This window comes from Antechinus flavipes, chromosome 1 (assembly GCF_016432865.1).
Source record: "Antechinus flavipes isolate AdamAnt ecotype Samford, QLD, Australia chromosome 1, AdamAnt_v2, whole genome shotgun sequence".
Lineage (NCBI taxonomy): Eukaryota > Metazoa > Chordata > Mammalia > Dasyuromorphia > Dasyuridae > Antechinus > Antechinus flavipes.
This window is the reverse complement of record NC_067398.1, coordinates 40,405,383-40,423,496: the sequence shown is the minus strand read 5'-3', so window position 1 is coordinate 40,423,496 and position 18,114 is coordinate 40,405,383. Positions and strand designations below refer to the sequence as shown.

The following is an 18,114-nucleotide window of genomic DNA, read 5'->3' as shown; positions in this document are numbered from 1 at the left end:
ATGGATACCAACTGAGAAGTATGTTGTTTCCATCTTATAAATATTGATTAGACTATCATATACAAAACACTATGCTAGGCACTAGGGATACAGAGAAAAAAACAATGTAGGAACTGGTAATTCTATTGTTATATAATAGAGAGGAATATAGTACGTGCACTGATAAGCATATTAATAGATGAAGATTTGATGATTTTGTCAGTGTGTTGGCTGGGGAACCCCCTCTATTAGTTCATATTCAGGAGATAGGAGTAAGAATGTTATCTGAGGTGCCCAGAAGGTAAATGCCTCCAGCAAGGTCACAAAGTTTGTAAGCATATGTTTTGAGGTCAGGTCTTCATGACTTTAAGCCTAGAACACTAACCATTCACCATCAGACTGCTTCTATGTACATATAAATAAATACAAGGTGATTGAGGGGAGGGAGAGGAATATGGACAATGGTATTAGGAAAGGGTTCATGCAGGATTAGCCTTGAAAGCCTCTAGTTTAAAGAGGTGAAAGGAGGAAAAAGTGCATTTAAGGATAAAGACACAGTTTAGGAAAGACACTGAATTAGGCAATGAGTTAATAGGTTTAACTCTACAGTTTTTTCATATATATACACATTAGCATGTCTATGTGTACTGAAATTCACCATCAACTATTATCTCTGCCTGAAATGCCACTGAAATTAGTATTCCAAAGCTGATATTGGGCTTCCCCTCCTATCAGGGGTGGGGTGGGAATTCACTATTTATTGATATTATTTAAAATAGTTTCTTACTTTTTTTTGACAGGGAAATGGTTCTATATGTGGCTTAACAAATTATTTTGGATTGTCCACACTTCTACGCCCTTCCATTAGTGTAGAAAATGAAAAGCACACCTGAATGCTATGGTTGAATACACATTATATTTTGTGATCTTGTAGGTCTGTTTCATCAGCCTCTAGGAGGATGAATTCCCTGAGAACAATTACTCTTCTATTTAAATTGAGGAAGCTGGAGAATTACTGAACCACGCTAAGGGAAAAAAAAAAAAAAAAAGATGTTTAAACCAGCATATCCTTAGTCTCCAGGTAGAAAAAAGCCTAGCTGCATTTCCCTTGAATACCAAGAGAAAACTAGAAGTTCTCTCCTCACCTCTTCTTGTCTATCTTCATCTTTCTTTTAGATATAAACAAGAAGATGAATGACCTATCAAGATCATTCAAGGGGCATCAAGAGGTTAATATACCATACAAAGTTTAATTTGTTGGCTTTGATGATATTGCTTTTATATTTCTGAAGCAGTATCTTGGATTAGAAAACCAATTTAATGTATTTAATATTTAGTAGGTACCCATGCTTTGACTGGTACTTTCCTAGGTCCTGGAAATACACAAACAAAAATGGATAGTCTTTGCCCTCAAGGAATATACATGGGAAGGAAAAATTGTAAAGAAAAATATTGTTAGAACTAAGGAGACTAATGTAAATCAATGCATGCTATGTTCATTTAATTTTTTCTGTTTTTTTTATCTCTCCCAAAGTTTTTTCCATTTTTGCTCTGATTTTTCTCCCCCAACATGATTCATAAAGCAATGTATATATTTTTTTTAATTTTTATTTAATAATTACTTTATATTGACAGAATCCATACCAGGGTAATTTTTTTTTACAACATTATCCTTTGCACTCATTTCTGTTCCAATTTTTTTCCCCTCCCTCCCTCCACCCCCTCCCCTAGATGGCAAGCAGTCCTTTCTATGTTGGATATGTTGCAGTATATCCTAGATACAATATATGTTTGCAGAACCGAACAGTTCTCTTGTTGCATAGGGAAAATTGGATTCAGAAGGTATAAATAACCCGGGAAGAAAAACAAAAATGCAGATAGTTCACATTCGTTTCCCAGTGTTCTTTCTTTGGGTGTAGCTGCTTTTGTCCGTCATTTATCAATTGAAACTCAGTTAGGTCTCTTTGTCAAAGAAATCCACTTCCATCAAAATATGTCCTCATACAATATTGTTGTCGAAGTGTATAATGATCTCCTGGTTCTGCTCATTTCACTTAGCATCAGTTGATGTAAGTCTCGCCAGTCCTCTCTGTATTCATCCTGCTGGTCATTTCTTACAGAACAATAATATTCCATAACATTCATATACCACAATTTACCCAGCCATTCTCCAATTGATGGGCATCCATTCATTTTCCAGTTTCTAGCCACTACAAATAGGGCTGCTACAAACATTTTGGCACATACAGGTCCCTTTCCCTTCTTTAGTATTTCTTTGGGATATAAGCCCAATAGAAACACTGCTGGATCAAAGGGTATACACAATTTGATAATTTTTTGGGCATAATTCCAGATTGCTCTCCAGAATGGTTGGATTCGTTCACAACTCCACCAACAATGCATTAGTGTCCCAGTTTTCCCGCATCCCCTCCAACATTCATCATTATTTTTTCCTGTCATCTTAGCCAATCTGACAGGTGTGTAGTGGTATCTCAGAGTTGTCTTAATTTGCATTTCTCTGATCAATAGTGATTTGGAACACTCTTTCATATGAGTGGTAATAGTTTCAATTTCATCCTCTGAAAATTGTCTGTTCATATCCTTTGACCATTTATCAATTGGAGAATGGCTTGATTTCTTATAAATTTGAGTCAGTTCTCTATATATTTTGGAAATGAGGCCTTTATCAGAACCTTTAACTGTGAAGATGTTTTCCCAGTTTGTTGCTTCCCTTCTAATCTTGTTTGCATTAGTTTTGTTTGTACAAAGGCTTTTTAATTTGATGTAATCAAAATTTTCTATTTTGTGATCAGTAATGGTCTCTAGTTCATCTTTGGTCACAAATTTCTTTCTCCTCCACAAGTCTGAGAGATAAACTATTCTATGTTCCTCTAATTTATTTATAATCTTGTTCTTTATGCCTAGGTCATGGACCCATTTTGATCTTATCTTGGTATATGGTGTTAAGTGTGGGTCCATGCCTAATTTCTGCCATACTAATTTCCAATTATCCCAGCAGTTTTTATCAAATAATGAATTCTTTTCCCAGAAGTTAGGGGCTTTGGGTTTGTCAAACACTAGATTGCTATAGTTGACTATTCTGTCTTATGAACCTAACCTTTTCCACTGATTCACTAATCTATTTCTTAGCCAATACCAAATGGTTTTGGTGACTGCTGCTTTATAATATAGTTTTAGATCAGGTACAGCTAGGCCACCTTCATTTGATTTTTTTTTCCATTAATTCCCTTGAGATTCTCGACTTTTTATTGTTCCATATGAATTTTGTTGTTATTTTTTCTAGGTCATTAAAATATTTTCTTGGAAGTCTGATTGGTATAGCACTAAATAAGTAGATTAGTTTAGGGAGTATTGTCATCTTTATTATGTTCGCTCGGCCAATCCAAGAGCACTTAATATTTTTCCAATTATTTAAGTCTGACTTTATTTGTGTGGAGACTTTTTTATAATTTTGCTCATATAATTCCTGACTTTCCTTTGGTAGATAGATTCCCAAATATTTTATGGTATCAACAGTTATTCTGAATGGAATTTCTCTTTGAATCTCTTGCTGTTGGGTTTTGTTGGTGATGTATAAAAATGCTGAGGATTTATGGGGATTTATTTTGTAGCCAGCTACTTTGCTAAAATTATGAATTATTTCTAATAGCTTTTTAGTAGAATCTCTGGGGTTAGCAATGAATATTAAAAATTTAAAAAAACACTATAATAAAAAATAAAGTTGTTCATTTGTGTCTGACTTTTTGTGACACCATGGACCATACTGTCCACAGGGTTTCCTGGGCAAAGATAGTGAAGTGGTTTGACATTTCTTTCTTCATGAATTAAGGCAAACAGAGGCTAAATGTCTTGCCCAGGATCACATAATTAGTAAGTATTTGACTTCTTGGGTGAGGACTTCTTGAGTCCAGGCCCAGCACTCTATCCAATGAGCCACTTCATAATACAAAGAACCAATGGGTGGCGTGCAGTACTAAGTGGGAAATTAGCCTAATAAAAATGAGAAAAGTACATCTTATATACTCTGTTCACAACTGAGATCTAGGTACAAAGGAAAAGTTTCTTGTTGGAGGTGAAGCTTGAATCGATTGCTGATAGAGTTTGGAGATTCTGTGATAGAGAAGGGAATTAATTCAAGGGAGGAGGACTGTGTTTGCAAAGATATAGAGGTGGTAAAAAGAATGTCATTTTGTAATCCCCAGAATTATTTTATAAGGGCACCATAACAGACTAATACTGTATTTTTTTCTTAAATACATGGTACCACACACATACTACAATGAAAACAAGAAAACATTCAAGAGAAGTTCCAAGGAATGAAATCAATTGAACAAATGAAAAAAAAAAAAAAAACTGTTCAGAATTCAGAGGATCAAACAGTAGGCAAATTAGTAAAATCAAGACAAATCACAAGAAAACAAAAAACATTAATTAAAACTTGACTTGGCCTATTCTAAAACAGACATATGTAAAAAAGAATGTTAATGCGATATAAAGGAGAAAATTCACAATGGAAGCTCACAAAGAGAATCAATAAAGCATCCCTAAAAAATTGGCCAAAAATTAGGAAAGATACACGCCCAATTCTAAGGTTAGTTTTGAATAAATTCCCATACTTGGGTCTTGGATTATCGCTTAAATAATTGTTCCTTTGATTATGAACTTTTAATTTTTTAATACCTTTACAATACTGTGGAATGGGAAAGGAAACCTGAACCCTGATTTCATCAGTAAAGGGAATACTCAATAAGAACATCAACTTTTCAGCTGCATATCAACAATTATATATAACAAGTAGATTTAGAACATTTCCTGAGATATTGAGAAATAAGGAAGGTTATGCCATATTGTAGGTCTTCAAGAAAAAACTGGGTTTTAGACCATGAGTATTTTTTTTAATAATTATAACTTTTTATTGACAGAACCCATGCCTGAGTAATTTTTTACAACATTATCTCTTGTACTCACTTCTATTCCGATTTTTCTCCTCCCTCTCTTCACCCCTTCCCCCAGATGGCAAGCAGTCCTATACATGTTAAATATGTCACAGTATATCCTAAATACAACATATGTGTGCAGAATCGAACAGTTCTCTTGTTGCACAGGTAGAATTGGATTCAGAAGGTATAAATAATTCAGGAAGAAAAACAAAAATGCAGACAGTTTACATTCATTTCCCAATGTTCTTTCTTTGGGTATAACTGCTTCTGTCTATCATTGATCAATTGAAACTGAGTTAGATCTTCTCTTTGTCAAAGAAATCCACTTCCATCAGAATACATCCTCATAAAGTATCGTTGTTGAAGTATATAATGATCCATGAGTATGTTGTAATAAAGGTATGAATTGGCTTAGATCATGGTGTCTGAAAGTTATAGTTTCAGACATTTGAAGGCTATTCAGATCCCTTGATTATATAAATTGAAGCCTCAAGAATTAGCCAAGGTATATTGGTGGCAGAATTGGGAGTCAATTCACAGCTGTTTGACCCTCCAAGTCCAGCACTCGACCTTGGACCATATTGTCTCATATGATGGATACTTTTTTTTTAAAGATTTACAAATACTTCATAAATATTATCTCATTTGATTCTCAAAGTGACCTAGTTAGGAGAATGTTATGAGGAAACTGTGAAGTGCATTTCCCAGAGACACACAGCTAGTGAATATCTGGGAAATGATTGGAACTCAGGACTTCCTGATTCCAAGCCCAACACTCTATTTAGTATCCTACCAACCTATAAGTCAGGATTTGGAAACTGAATTTACAAATTTAGTGTGAACTTGTTCATATATGTATCTAGTTTGCCTCTGATAAATGTCATTTACTCATCTTAATAAAAATGATCTTGGCATTATGGGGAATAGAACAACCTGGATTCAAGCCCTACTTCTTACACCAATTGACAATGAGAAAAAGCAATTAGCCTTCTAGTGAATGAAGGACAAAACCCAAACCAAAAAAAAAAAACCCAAAAACTTCTCCCCCCAAAATGTTAATTGGGTGCTTTCTATGCACCAAACACAGTCTGAGACCTATGCAGATAATGGGAACAGAAATACAAAAAACAAGACTGGTTTTCCCTTAAGGAGATCATAGTTTAGCAGTATGAAACAATAAATATAGGGGAAAGGCTTTGGTTTGGAAAGAAGAAGGTGAATGGAACTATAGGATAGGTCAGTATTATATCTTTCCAGAGACCATGGAAGTGGCAATTTGACTACTGTTTTCAGGATTCCAGACAAATCTTAAAAAGTATAAAGGACAGAATTTGCATTAGAAGAAGGAAGTTTCTCTCAGGGAACAACTTGAGACATATGAAATAACAGTTCTGACCCTGCCATCCCTCGCTCGATCTTCTCAAAATGGTTTCACTTGCTATCATGTCCCCTACTTGGTTCTTACTCCAATATCACCATCATCACCATCATCACTATCATCATTATTAGCATAAACAACAACATCATTATCCAATTCCCTTTCCCACTTCACAAAGAAAAGTTCATTACCAGGAAACATCATCACAGAAATTGCTTCAAAACCTTTAGTTGCTTTGGCCCCTTCCTCTGAGTTGAAAGCAGAGCAATTAATCCCTTCCCCAAAGCCTCAACATCATTCTTTCTGGTGTTCCACTCCCCTTTTATCTCCCCCCATTAGATCAGAAGCTCATGAAGGAAGATACAGTCTTTTTGTTCTCATTTGTATCCCCGCTGATTATCACAGGGCACTATATATAGTATACTCTATATGTGTATAGGATGAGAAGAAGAATTCTAAAATAATTTTCATATTTGACTCTATAATACATTTTGTACTTCTCCTATTTTATGTGCTGGTTGCAACAAATTATGTCCAAATAATAAAGCTATCACTTGGAAGACCAATAAAACTCTTTTCCAATGAAACATTTATAAAATATCTACCATACACAAAGTTTTGCATTAGGTTTTCTGAATACAAAAAGAAAGGAATGAAATAAAGTATAAGAAGATTGAATATTTTAACAGCTATTTTAAATACAAGTGAATCTGAGAATAATGAGCACATATAACCTCTGAAATTAGAAAGTGCTTCAAGTAGAAGACAGCACCTAAACTGAGTAAGAGAGGAGCTAATAATTTTATGATTTTAAGAAAGGAAATTGTAACAATATAGATTTATCTATCTGCATACATCTTTTTCTCTCTCTCATCTAAACAGGGTCTATGTGCTTATCATAGTGGAAGGTAGTCTGGGCTCTTTTTTCTGTCCAATTCTTATGGAGTTAAGACCAGAACCAAAATTCAACAAGAAAGTTATCCACTCATAACAATAACCAGAGAAATTCATCAACCATTTACAAACCAAGATAACCAAATGAAGTTGTTGTATCAATGAAGTAACTAAATAATTCTTGATGGTCTTGTATTCATTGATAACCAGAATGGCTACACTATCCACCAGATTTTCTCTATTATCACCCAATATCAACGTGAAATTGATCATGGGCATGAACAAAAATAATCTTTCAAAATACCTTAAAACAACTCTAAGTAGGTAGGATAGATGAGTGAAAACACAACATTTTGCTTTTGCATAAAACCAGAAGAGTCATAGAAAAGACTATCAATTTAATGGGTCTGTCTATCTATCTGTCTGTCTATCTGTCTCTCTCTCTCTGTCTGTCTTTTTGTTTGTGTGGATGTATTCAACAGTATTAGCTAAAGTTCATCAAAGTGACATGGACTCAGGATCTTATCAGTGGCATTGAATGTGAAGACCCACTTTTGAATTAGTGTGAGAAACTGGGGTTTTTTAAATCAAAAAGTTTTAAAATGACATTTTACCTGCAAGGCACAACATGAATGATTGCAGCACCAGGAGTTCCCATAGCAACCTCATCTTCAGTTTCCGAGGTCAAAGGAGGCTCAAGTCCAATAACTAGTGACTAGAATGGCTGCTTCTTTTAAGTTTTATACAACCTTTAATCTGTGGGAAAGAAAGAGACATTACAATGAAATGTGGGATCATTGTGCCTTGTCTTTTGAGCAATTTAATCTTTCCATGGAATCTAAATGAAATTCATACCGAAGGGAAACATACACATACCTACACAAACATATGCACATATATGTTTTATGCATATGTGCATGCACACATGTGTATATATGACTGTATACATATTATACATGTGTGGGTTCATGGAAAGAAAGGCTGGACAGGTTAAAAGCTATGAATTTGAAACAATTTGATCTCCCTTTGTTTTCTCTCAATTAACCTTTTAGATCTAAATCTCTCTAAGATCATGATATCATAGATTTAGGGCCAGAAAAGGATGTCAGAGTCTATCTAATTCTGCTCCTACATTTTACAGATGAGGAAACTGAGGTCTAAGAAAATTAACAAAATAGTGGACATGGGAGGCAAGATTTCAAACCAGGCTTTCTGAATCCAAACTCACTTCATTAAGGGAGATGAGTCAGTATAGCTCAGTGGGTACTTCTGTGATTAAAATTTTACACACTTGGAAGACAGACAAATAGATTAGCTTTTTCAAGGATCCTTCAAGTATCAAGATACAGAAATACTATAAAATTATCTTATCACTTGGTGGAAAAGAAATCCTTACATTTCTCAAAATTATATATTTGCCTCCTCTTCCCCACCAAAAGGAGTTTTAGGGGATTTGCCAACAAGCAAGAAGAGCCAAGAAAAGCACTGTAGTCTCTGGAATAGGGTGTTGGTATCAGAAATATTTGGATTTGGGTTTAAGATCTGCTACTGACACATACTGACTGTTTGGACTGTATGTCCCTTGATCATACTGCTGAACTTTTTAGTGTCCTAGGCAGTTCTTGAAGATAACAGATTTCAAAGTAGTTTCTAATCTGAATGATTGCAGGGAGCTTCCTTGAATCATAAGTTCACTTCCTTATGTACCTTGCCCCCATAAATGCTTCATATTGTTGAAGGCTATGTAGAAATATATGCCAGTCACTCATATACAAAATTGAGGCAGGCACTGAAAATGAATTATGGTCAAATCTACATATGGAACATCCCATCCTTCCCACCCTTTGCATCACTTCCCTTCCCCAGTCCTTCACCATGGGCTAGGAATCATTACTGAAGATGAAAAGCAATAGAAAGTCTGCTTGTTGTACCTAGTAGGGATCTGTCCTTTGGACACAGTAGCCCCAGAGAATGGCCTGAATTGATTAAGGTGATGAATCAGAGCAAAAGTTGGCAGTAGAACAGGGAGCTGCTCTTTTTCTCTTAAACTAAACTCTGGAACAAAGATGCTCTCTAGTGAAAGGGGGAACTTTCCAGGGTCCTGAGTCATTAAAAACTTTCTCTTGCTATAGTTAATGAGGCACAGTGTGGGCTGAGTCTCATAGATATCTTGCTTAAGATTATAGATGAAGAGCTGGGCAGATCCTACTTCTATTGGTCATGAGAAACCATTATTACAACTTACAAATTGATGAATGCTACAAATCAGAGCTAGCTTTCTTCTTTTGTTGATTATCTAGACTTAAGCAAATATTGGAGAAAATGTTCACAAGATGAATTAAAACTTAAAAGTGTGGCATTTATAATTTTTTGGAAAGTCAATTATTAAACATTTATCAGTTCATCTCTGACTAAAAAGGACTTTAATCTAGCCCAACATCTTTGCTTTTACAGATAAGGAAACCTAGGCACAGGGAGGTGAAGTGATTTGGCCAAAGTCATACTGGTAGGGAGTAGAAGAATAAGAACTAGAACCCACATTTTATGAACAACTGGAAATGAGTCCATCTGTGTCTAGCAGTTAATTTCTACCTCAGTTTCCTCAAATGTAAAATAGGAATAATAACAGCAACATGTATCTTCTAAATTTGTTAGGAAGATAAAGCATATTTATAAAACACTTATTATGGTGCCTGGCAAGTTGGAGGTTCTACAGAAATGCTTACTATTATTATTAATTATTGTTATTGGTAATACCCGAATATTGTTGTTCACTGAACTTGGCTTCTTTAGAGTAGAGAATGTGAAAAGAATCTTAAGAATTAGCACTAAGTTGTCTCAGCTCCATTGGCAGTTATTCCCAAGGCTAAGTCAAACATTTCTATGCCTACATACGTCCTATTAGTATGCAAGCACAGTGAGTGTAAGGACAATTTTGTGTGTCTTTTTTTTCTCTTTGTTTCCCCAGCACTGAGGATAGTATCTGTCACACCGTGTAATAAGTTCTCCTTGATTGATTTGTCAAATAGAGAAATAAGGATTTTTTTTTTTAGGGAACTAAATAGATACAACATACAATATATATATATATATTTTAATCTTGTTGATTAAGTTTGTTAAATGATTATGAAAATTCTAAAGTACCATAAAATAATTCAAGGAATCATCAGATCGTAAACTTGGAGAAATTTCAGAGGTCTTGTGGACAGGGGTGTCTATGAAATTAAAAATGATATCCATATCTCAGTGTAATTTTTTTCATAATCATATGCTTTTTATTTTACTCATTTATAAGCGTTGTTCTGAGAAGGGATCTATAAGCTTCACCAGACCACTAAAGGCATCTTTGTCGTATAAAAAAATGTTAAGAATTTCTGATATGGATCAAATCCTTCAGTTTTTCCATTGAAGAAGCAGACAAGAATTATTAAATGACTAATCTAAGACTACATAGGCAATAAATATCCTCAGTCAAAAAGTATTATTGTAATTCTCAATATTTACAAACTTCGATGACCCACTATTACTCACTTCCAAGACTATTTATAAGAAACAATTTCTAGGTGTTTAGGCCACATTAAAATAGTTGATTGCACATTAAAATAAAATACTAGGCTAATCTAGTACTCACCAGTTAAAAACAAAAGGTGTGGACACTGAAAGAAGCCTCTCATTTGCTAAGTAGGTTGTATAAGTAATTGAAACTGAAGTAACCTCATTAGAGTGCTTTATTCCTTTTTTATGTCCTTAACTTGTCCCATTTCTGATAAAATCAGCCTAAATATTCTGTGAAGAAAGAAGGCATACTTAATTTTGGTTCTGCTTGAAGGAAGAGGCTGTACATGGCGGAAAAGGGACAGAGGATGGTCGCTTAATTAGACGACTTTGGATACTCTTCTGACATGCCTGGTGATTAGAACGATTTTAAACAAACAGGAAGTGCTGATCAATGAAAACTAATAATGTATTAAGCAAATGATCATGGTATTAATAATTAATTTTACAAGAGAAATGTCATCACAAATCCTGGGATTGATCTATAATGTTAAGCAATCTCTTGAAGCAATTAAAATGTATCCACTTACACGATAAAGATCTAATACACAGCAGGATGCTCTTTATGGTCTGTGTTCTTTTAGCAGTCATCCCTAGGTATATAAGAAAGTGAGGTCAAAGAACTCTATGGGAGCTTTTATTTATATTCAGCTAGACAGAGTTCACACTGACGTCTTGGAAGTAATAGAGTGACTGGTTGTTATTTATCTTTCCTATGTGTAGACAACAAGTAGACTAAAAGGTGCTAAACATTTCAAGTCCTCACACTGCCCTCAGGTATAGGGCATACAGTCATAGATTATACAGATTCAGAGCTGAAAGGGACCTTAAAGGCCAGCTTGTCCGACACCTCTATTTATAGGAGGAAGCAGGTCACAGTGAGATTCAGTTTCTTGCAAACAGGTGCCAGTAGCAAGGCCGTAACTCCCATAATTCCCTTTTCTATGCTTCACTGACCACTAGGCTCTCAGTGGTTTTATAGTCTGGGGATCTGGCTCAAATCCAGCTTCTTTCACTTATTCCTTTTGTACCCAGGCCAAGGTCTTTGGTCCTAGTTGCCTTACCTATGAATGAAGGGGACAGACTAGATGACCTGTAAGCTCCCTTCCAAATTGAAATCTCCTATCCTATATTTCTATGTGTTTTATCCTTTAGGACACAGACTGTCTGGTTTTTATTTTTTTAACTCAAGAGCTTATCACACAGTGTGGGACAAAAGGAAGGAAAGCAGGCAGGTAAGAAATAGAAGGAAATGGAAGGGGAAGGGAGAGAAGGAGAAGAAAGGGAAGGAGGCAAAGAATGAAAACAAACATATATTAAGTGACAACAACATGCCAGATATTTTACAAATATGAACTCATTTGTTCCTTATAATAACTTTATGAAAAGGGGATATTATTATGCCCAGTTTACAGGTGAGGAATCTGAAGCAGTCAAAAGTTAATTGATTTTCCAAGATCACTCACCCAGCAAGGATCTGAACCTGGATTTAAAAGGATCTGAACCTGGATTTGAATTCAGCTATTCCTGAATCCAGACCCCATTGTGCCATCTAACTACTTGTATGTTGACAAATATTTAAGTTATTATTGTAGGTTTTTCAGTTAGCCAATTCAAATTTATTAAATAATTACTATGAGCCAGATGGTAACTAAATGCACAGGAAACAAAAGAAACAATTTTTTTCATTCATTTACTCTACTACAAACCATTGTAATTTAGGGATTAGCTTAGAAAAGAGGCTTTAAAAATATATACCACCTTTAAGATTTTACTTTTTTATGAATGGTACTGCTATGTCTCACATGAAGCAGAAACATGTAGTATTATGACCTTGTTTTTAGATTAAATCCATACATTTTAGGAATGGGGCAAGAAAATGACAGGGTACTCAGTTGCTCCATCTACCACCTCAATGGCAAGCAGATATACTATTATGCTTGATATTCCTACTATCCCCAACAGCCCAGAGATGCAAAGACTTGTTCAAAACACTAGTTGAAGCACAAGACAAATCAGAAGATACAATGCGTACATTTTGGTAGTGGGTTTTTTCCTTCCCTGATACCTCAGTTTCCCCTTCCAGTTCAAGACAATTTCATTCCACTGTCTCCACATTGCAAGCAGAATTTTTTTTTATCATTTGTCACTTACTGTTTCCTTTCATTGAATTGGTATTATTTCTTAATGTTTAGACAATTAACTTCTTGATATTTTGATCAATTATTTAAGACTCTACTGTTACTTAAAAATTAAATAAAGATCTAAAGTTTTCTGGAAATGTTGAGCAATGGACAGGAACTATGTGCAATCATTCTGTTTTTGTTTTTGTTTTTTCCTATGTAGCACCACCACATTTTCCATTTTGCTTCTTTGAAGAACACAATTGTTGTGATAAAGTAAGGATACAGTAAAATCCATTAAAATAAATTTTATTGAAACAAGTTTAAATTGTTGGAAATATTTATTAGCAACAGGTTGAATCTTCCAAGGTCTAATGCAGCTAAATTTAGAATTCATGTCTGGTAAGTGGTTTATTACAGAATGTTTTCTTTGGCCATGGCAACTCATGAAACAAATAGAAATTAAAAATGGTGCACAAGTCTATTGCAGTCCCTTCTGCTTCCTCCATCATGGTGGAGGGTAATGTAAAAAAAGAGACAAACCTGTTAAGATTTTCTTTCTTTAGAACAAAAACATTTACTTAACTGAAGGAACTCTAAACTGTGAAATCCTTGTCCAATGACAAAATATTGGAAACCAAACCATGTTAATATTAATATTTGCACAATAAATGAAACCAGAAGGCAAAAGGAAATTGCGGTTAAATGGAAAGGTGATCTGGTCAATAAGTTGTCCTTGGAGAGGTAGACAAAAGATTTGGTAGAAATTATTTCATCATGCACACAAGGGAAATGAAATATTATTTCATAGAATACTTTGTTGCATCATCTTGAAGTGATTGTGATAAACATAATCAATCAATTACCAAGCATTTATCAAGCACTTACTATGACCACTACAAAAATAATTGATGCTTATGTTTCACCATCTGTTATTGAAAATAATGAGGCAGAGAAATTACATGGTATGTCTCAGTCGAGGTCCTCCCATTGAAGTTAACACTTTTCTCAATAGTATTAAGTCATTTTCATAAGAAAATGGGCATAGGAGATTGTGGCCAAAAAAAAAAAAGATTTAAAAATATGGCTCAGATTTGAAAAACAAAAGAGAAAAATGACTTGTTGACTAGTCAGAAATCTGATACACACACACATATAGATACTATAAAAGATATGCACACATATTATACACACATATGTGGGGAGAGAAATAGAGAGAGAAAGAGACTGATAAAAACAGAGAAACAAGAGGAGAAAATACTTCCTTTTAAAGGAGTGTTGAGAGTTGGAAGTTACTGGACATGGAAACCATTGAAGAAGATTATAAAACTTGAAATTTATAATATCTTAAATGAAAGAAAATCACTTAGATATATGTCAGTGTTTAGAGGAAGGGTCAAAGTGAACATCAAATTAGAAGAAAGACTAAAAAGAAAAAGAAAATATTGTGAACAGTTATAAAATCTTTAACTCAAATGAATTATTGATGCAAAAAGGAGGAAAATGGAAAAAAGCAAAACCTAAGATTATTGCTTATCACCATTTCCTCGAAAAACTTAATTGGTGCAAAGCAGTTGCCATTATTAAGAGATAGAGAGTTCCAGATTATGGAAGATGCAAAGAAGCAGAATACCATGACCCCTGCCCTCTAGGACATTATAGTGTTGCTGGGATGATTTACTAAATACACAGAATACAGAGGAGCAGAGGCAATGTAAGTGCTGGGTGAGTTGTACAGTCAGTAAATTTGAACTAAGTCAAAGATAAGATTGGTAGGGGTAAGAGGACAGGTGCCAAATATAATGCATATAATATTGAGATGAAGATAAATTATATAGGATAAGAAGACATGTTTGGGTTATGATCTATATTAGTGAAGGGGCTATCTACCTCAGTGAGATCATATAGTGAATAAAATATAGAAGATTTCAGATTGTGGTCATACTGTGCATGGCCCCTGAAAAAAGATTGCTAGTGGCTAGATTGAGAGTTTTCAATCTACATGTGGAATCTACCACTTCCTTTTTTCAATTTATAATAAGCCATCACTGCTGAGGCTGTGGGCTCACTTGTGTGCTGATCCTTCCATCTTCTGCTGGGAATTGTGTGTCCCTTAAATAAAGACTGCGAGAAGACAGGCTAGACATCTTCCGTCTATCCTAAATCAATGATTTCCCTCTATTTCAATATAAGGCATCTTCTCCCTTCTGTTGCCAGCCCAATCTCCCAATGGAAATACGGAAAACCTCTGATGCAAAGAAAAGCAACCCTTCTTTTTACTTCAGACTTTCCATTTCCTGTTGCACTTGGCCTTTGAGAGCAGAGATGTATTACCTTTCACTCAATGATGATCATATTCATATCTGTTCAGAACCTTCACAGTCCAGTGACTGTGAACTCCTATAGATAATGATCCAAACCCTGCTCAACAGTCCCTACCACCCAATTCCTCGTTTCCATTGTCCTCATCTTCACACTTGAAAGTTTCTTCTAAACTCCCCTCAGTGCTTCCACTGTGTCTTTTGGAATACTTATTCCATAGGTAACAATCTGTCCTTCATCTTAAATCTATCCCTCTGGTATTCCATCCATATTGAAACCTGGATTTCCCCTAATGACACAGCTTCCTTTCTAGAACTGACTTTACCTTTGTTATTTTCCTCAATTCATAGACTGAAGTGTGTTTGGAATGCTCTTTACTTCTCATTGCTACTTTCAGGTTCTTTCCTTTCATCCCTTACTCAGTAACCTCTCTTCTTTTAATAGTCATACTATTTATATTTATCACCAACTCAAACTCCTGGTAACATTGTCTAGACACCTCCCAAGTTATTCCTCTTTCTTCCTTAATGAGTTTCATATCTGGCTTACAGTTTTTCTCTTCTCCTCAGTTGTCATTTCATACAAGGAGATTTCAACATACATACTGATTTTCTCTTAAATCTTCCAGTTACTCAATTCTTCAATCTACTCTCCTCCATGAACTATATTCACGTCCTACCTCAGACAAATACAAAGATGGTCATACCCTTAATTTTGCCAACCTCCACAATTATACTACCTCCATGTTCAAGAATTCTGAATTCCCTTAATTTGCTCATAATCTATTGGTTTTTACCTCTATATCCACCTTCTTTACATAATCCTCTTCTTTATCACCATCATGACTTCAAATTCCTTGACACCTTTCCCAGGCCATCTCCTCTAAACCAGTCACATTCTCCTCTTCCCATCTTGATTGCTTGGTGAACTAATTCATCTCTTCTCTTGAATCCATTGACCCTTGTCAAATTGTTAATTACTCTCTGTCAAGTCTCAGCCTTGGATCATTCCCACTATTTGTTGCCTTGTGTCTACATATTTGTTGCTTCATATAAGTGGAGAAAAATCACATATTGATTCTGGGTCGACTATAAACTTATGTTACATCATCTCAATTGGGCTTCTAGGCAATCTTACTATACGTTCCTTATCAGCTCATTATATCACTTTCCACAGTAATTCTCTCAAATTTTTTCATCCCTCCTTTAACCTCCCATACTTCTTTCTACTTCAACTATCTGTGGAGAATTTTGCCTCATAGTTTACAGAAAAAAAAAATGAGGGCTTTGTTTGGTCATGAATTCTCTTTCTTTCCCTATTCATCATTTCTTATCACTGAGATATTTTCGGCTACTTTCTCCTCCCTCACTCCTGTTTGATATGATGAGGTGGGCTTACTCCTTACCAAGGCTAGTCCTTTTAGCTCTAGCTGTTCAAGGGATTTCTTGTCTTCCAATTTCCTCAAACACATTGTTCTTTTGTTCATATGTATTCCCTATTCTCACTTATTATCAGTCTTTCTGTCTCTACTGTCTCAGACTGCCTACAGAAATGCCCAAATCTTCTCTATTAATTTTTTTATTTGAGTCTTCCATCACTGCTATCATCCTATTTTTTCAGTACTTTCTTATCTATTCTCCTTGTATATGCCATTTTTAATGAGTACCTTCACTCTCTCTCCCCTCTCTCTTCTTAATCCCTTACAATCTGGCTTCTGACTTTATCATTCCACCAAAACTGCTCTTTCTAAAGTTACTAATGATCTCCTATTTGCCAAATCCAATGTCCTTTTATCAATTTTCATTTTCTTTCATTTCTCTGCAACCTTTGACAATGTTGATCATTTTTGGTACTAAGTTTTTGAGACATCATTCTCTCTTTTGTTTTTCTTCTACTTATTTGATCATGACTTCTCTGTCCTTTTTGATGTATTCTCCTTGGGACCATGGTCTTTAACTATATGTGTTGTCTTGGGTCCTCTTCTCTTCTCCCACTATACTTTTTCACTTCATGATTTCATCAGCTCCCATAAATTTAATTAAATTAAATACTGTCTTTATGCTGATAATTCTTAAATCTACTTTTCCTGTCTCAATGTCTCTTCTGACCTTCAATCTCACACTTCCATCTGTCTTTCAGAAATCTTGTCAAGCAGACATCTTAAACTCATTATGTATAAAACAAAACTCATTATCTCCCCCCCCCAAATCCTCCTCTATTCCTACCTTCCCTATTATTGTAGAAGGCAACACCATCCTCCCTGCAACCTAGAAGTCATCCTGCAGAACTCACTGTCTCTCACTTCCCATATCCAAGCTGTTACCAAGCCCTATGAATTTCATAGTTGTAACACCTCCTGAATACATTCCCTTCTCTCTTCTGATACTGTTACCACTTGAGTATGAGCCCTCTTCACCTCAAACTTGGCTTGTTGCAATAGCCTGCTAATGGGTCACCCTGCCTCAAGTTTCTACTACCAAAGTGATTCTCCTAAAATGAAATTCTGATCATGTCTCTCTCCCTACCTTCCTTCACCTTTCACTTTCACTCAATGAACTCCAGGGGCTTCCAACTGCCTCTAGAAAGAAGTACAAACTGCTCAGTTTGGCATTCAAAGGCCTTTGTGACCTCATTTTCTCCTACTTGTCTATCCTTCTTACATCTTAGTCCCAGATACACACTCTGTGATCCTTGTTCCTTGACTGCTCGGTGAACAAGACATCCCATTTTTTGGCTCTGGGTATTTTTTTTTTATGGCTATCCCTCATTCCTGGAATTCTCTCTCTTCTTTGCTCTGCACATTGACCTCCATGGCTTCCTTAAAGTTCCAAGTGAAATTGTATTTTTTTAGAGGAAAAATTTCCCAAATATTCTTAATTCCAATGCCTTTTCCCTGCTAATT

The 18,114-nt window shown here is 35.2% G+C and overlaps 1 protein-coding gene across 2 annotated transcripts in view; it reads right to left on the bottom strand.

Annotated features, from left to right (window-relative positions):
* LOC127551357 (contactin-4) overlaps positions 1-18,114 on the bottom strand; it is a 703,767-nt gene that overhangs the window by 534,921 nt on the left and 150,732 nt on the right. For both annotated transcript variants that reach the window (XM_051981038.1, XM_051981047.1), the window contains exon 2: positions 7,827-7,968. In XM_051981038.1, coding sequence (XP_051836998.1) covers positions 7,827-7,881 — 55 coding nt within the window. In that variant the 5' untranslated portion in view covers positions 7,882-7,968. The remainder of the gene's footprint in view (positions 1-7,826; positions 7,969-18,114) is intronic.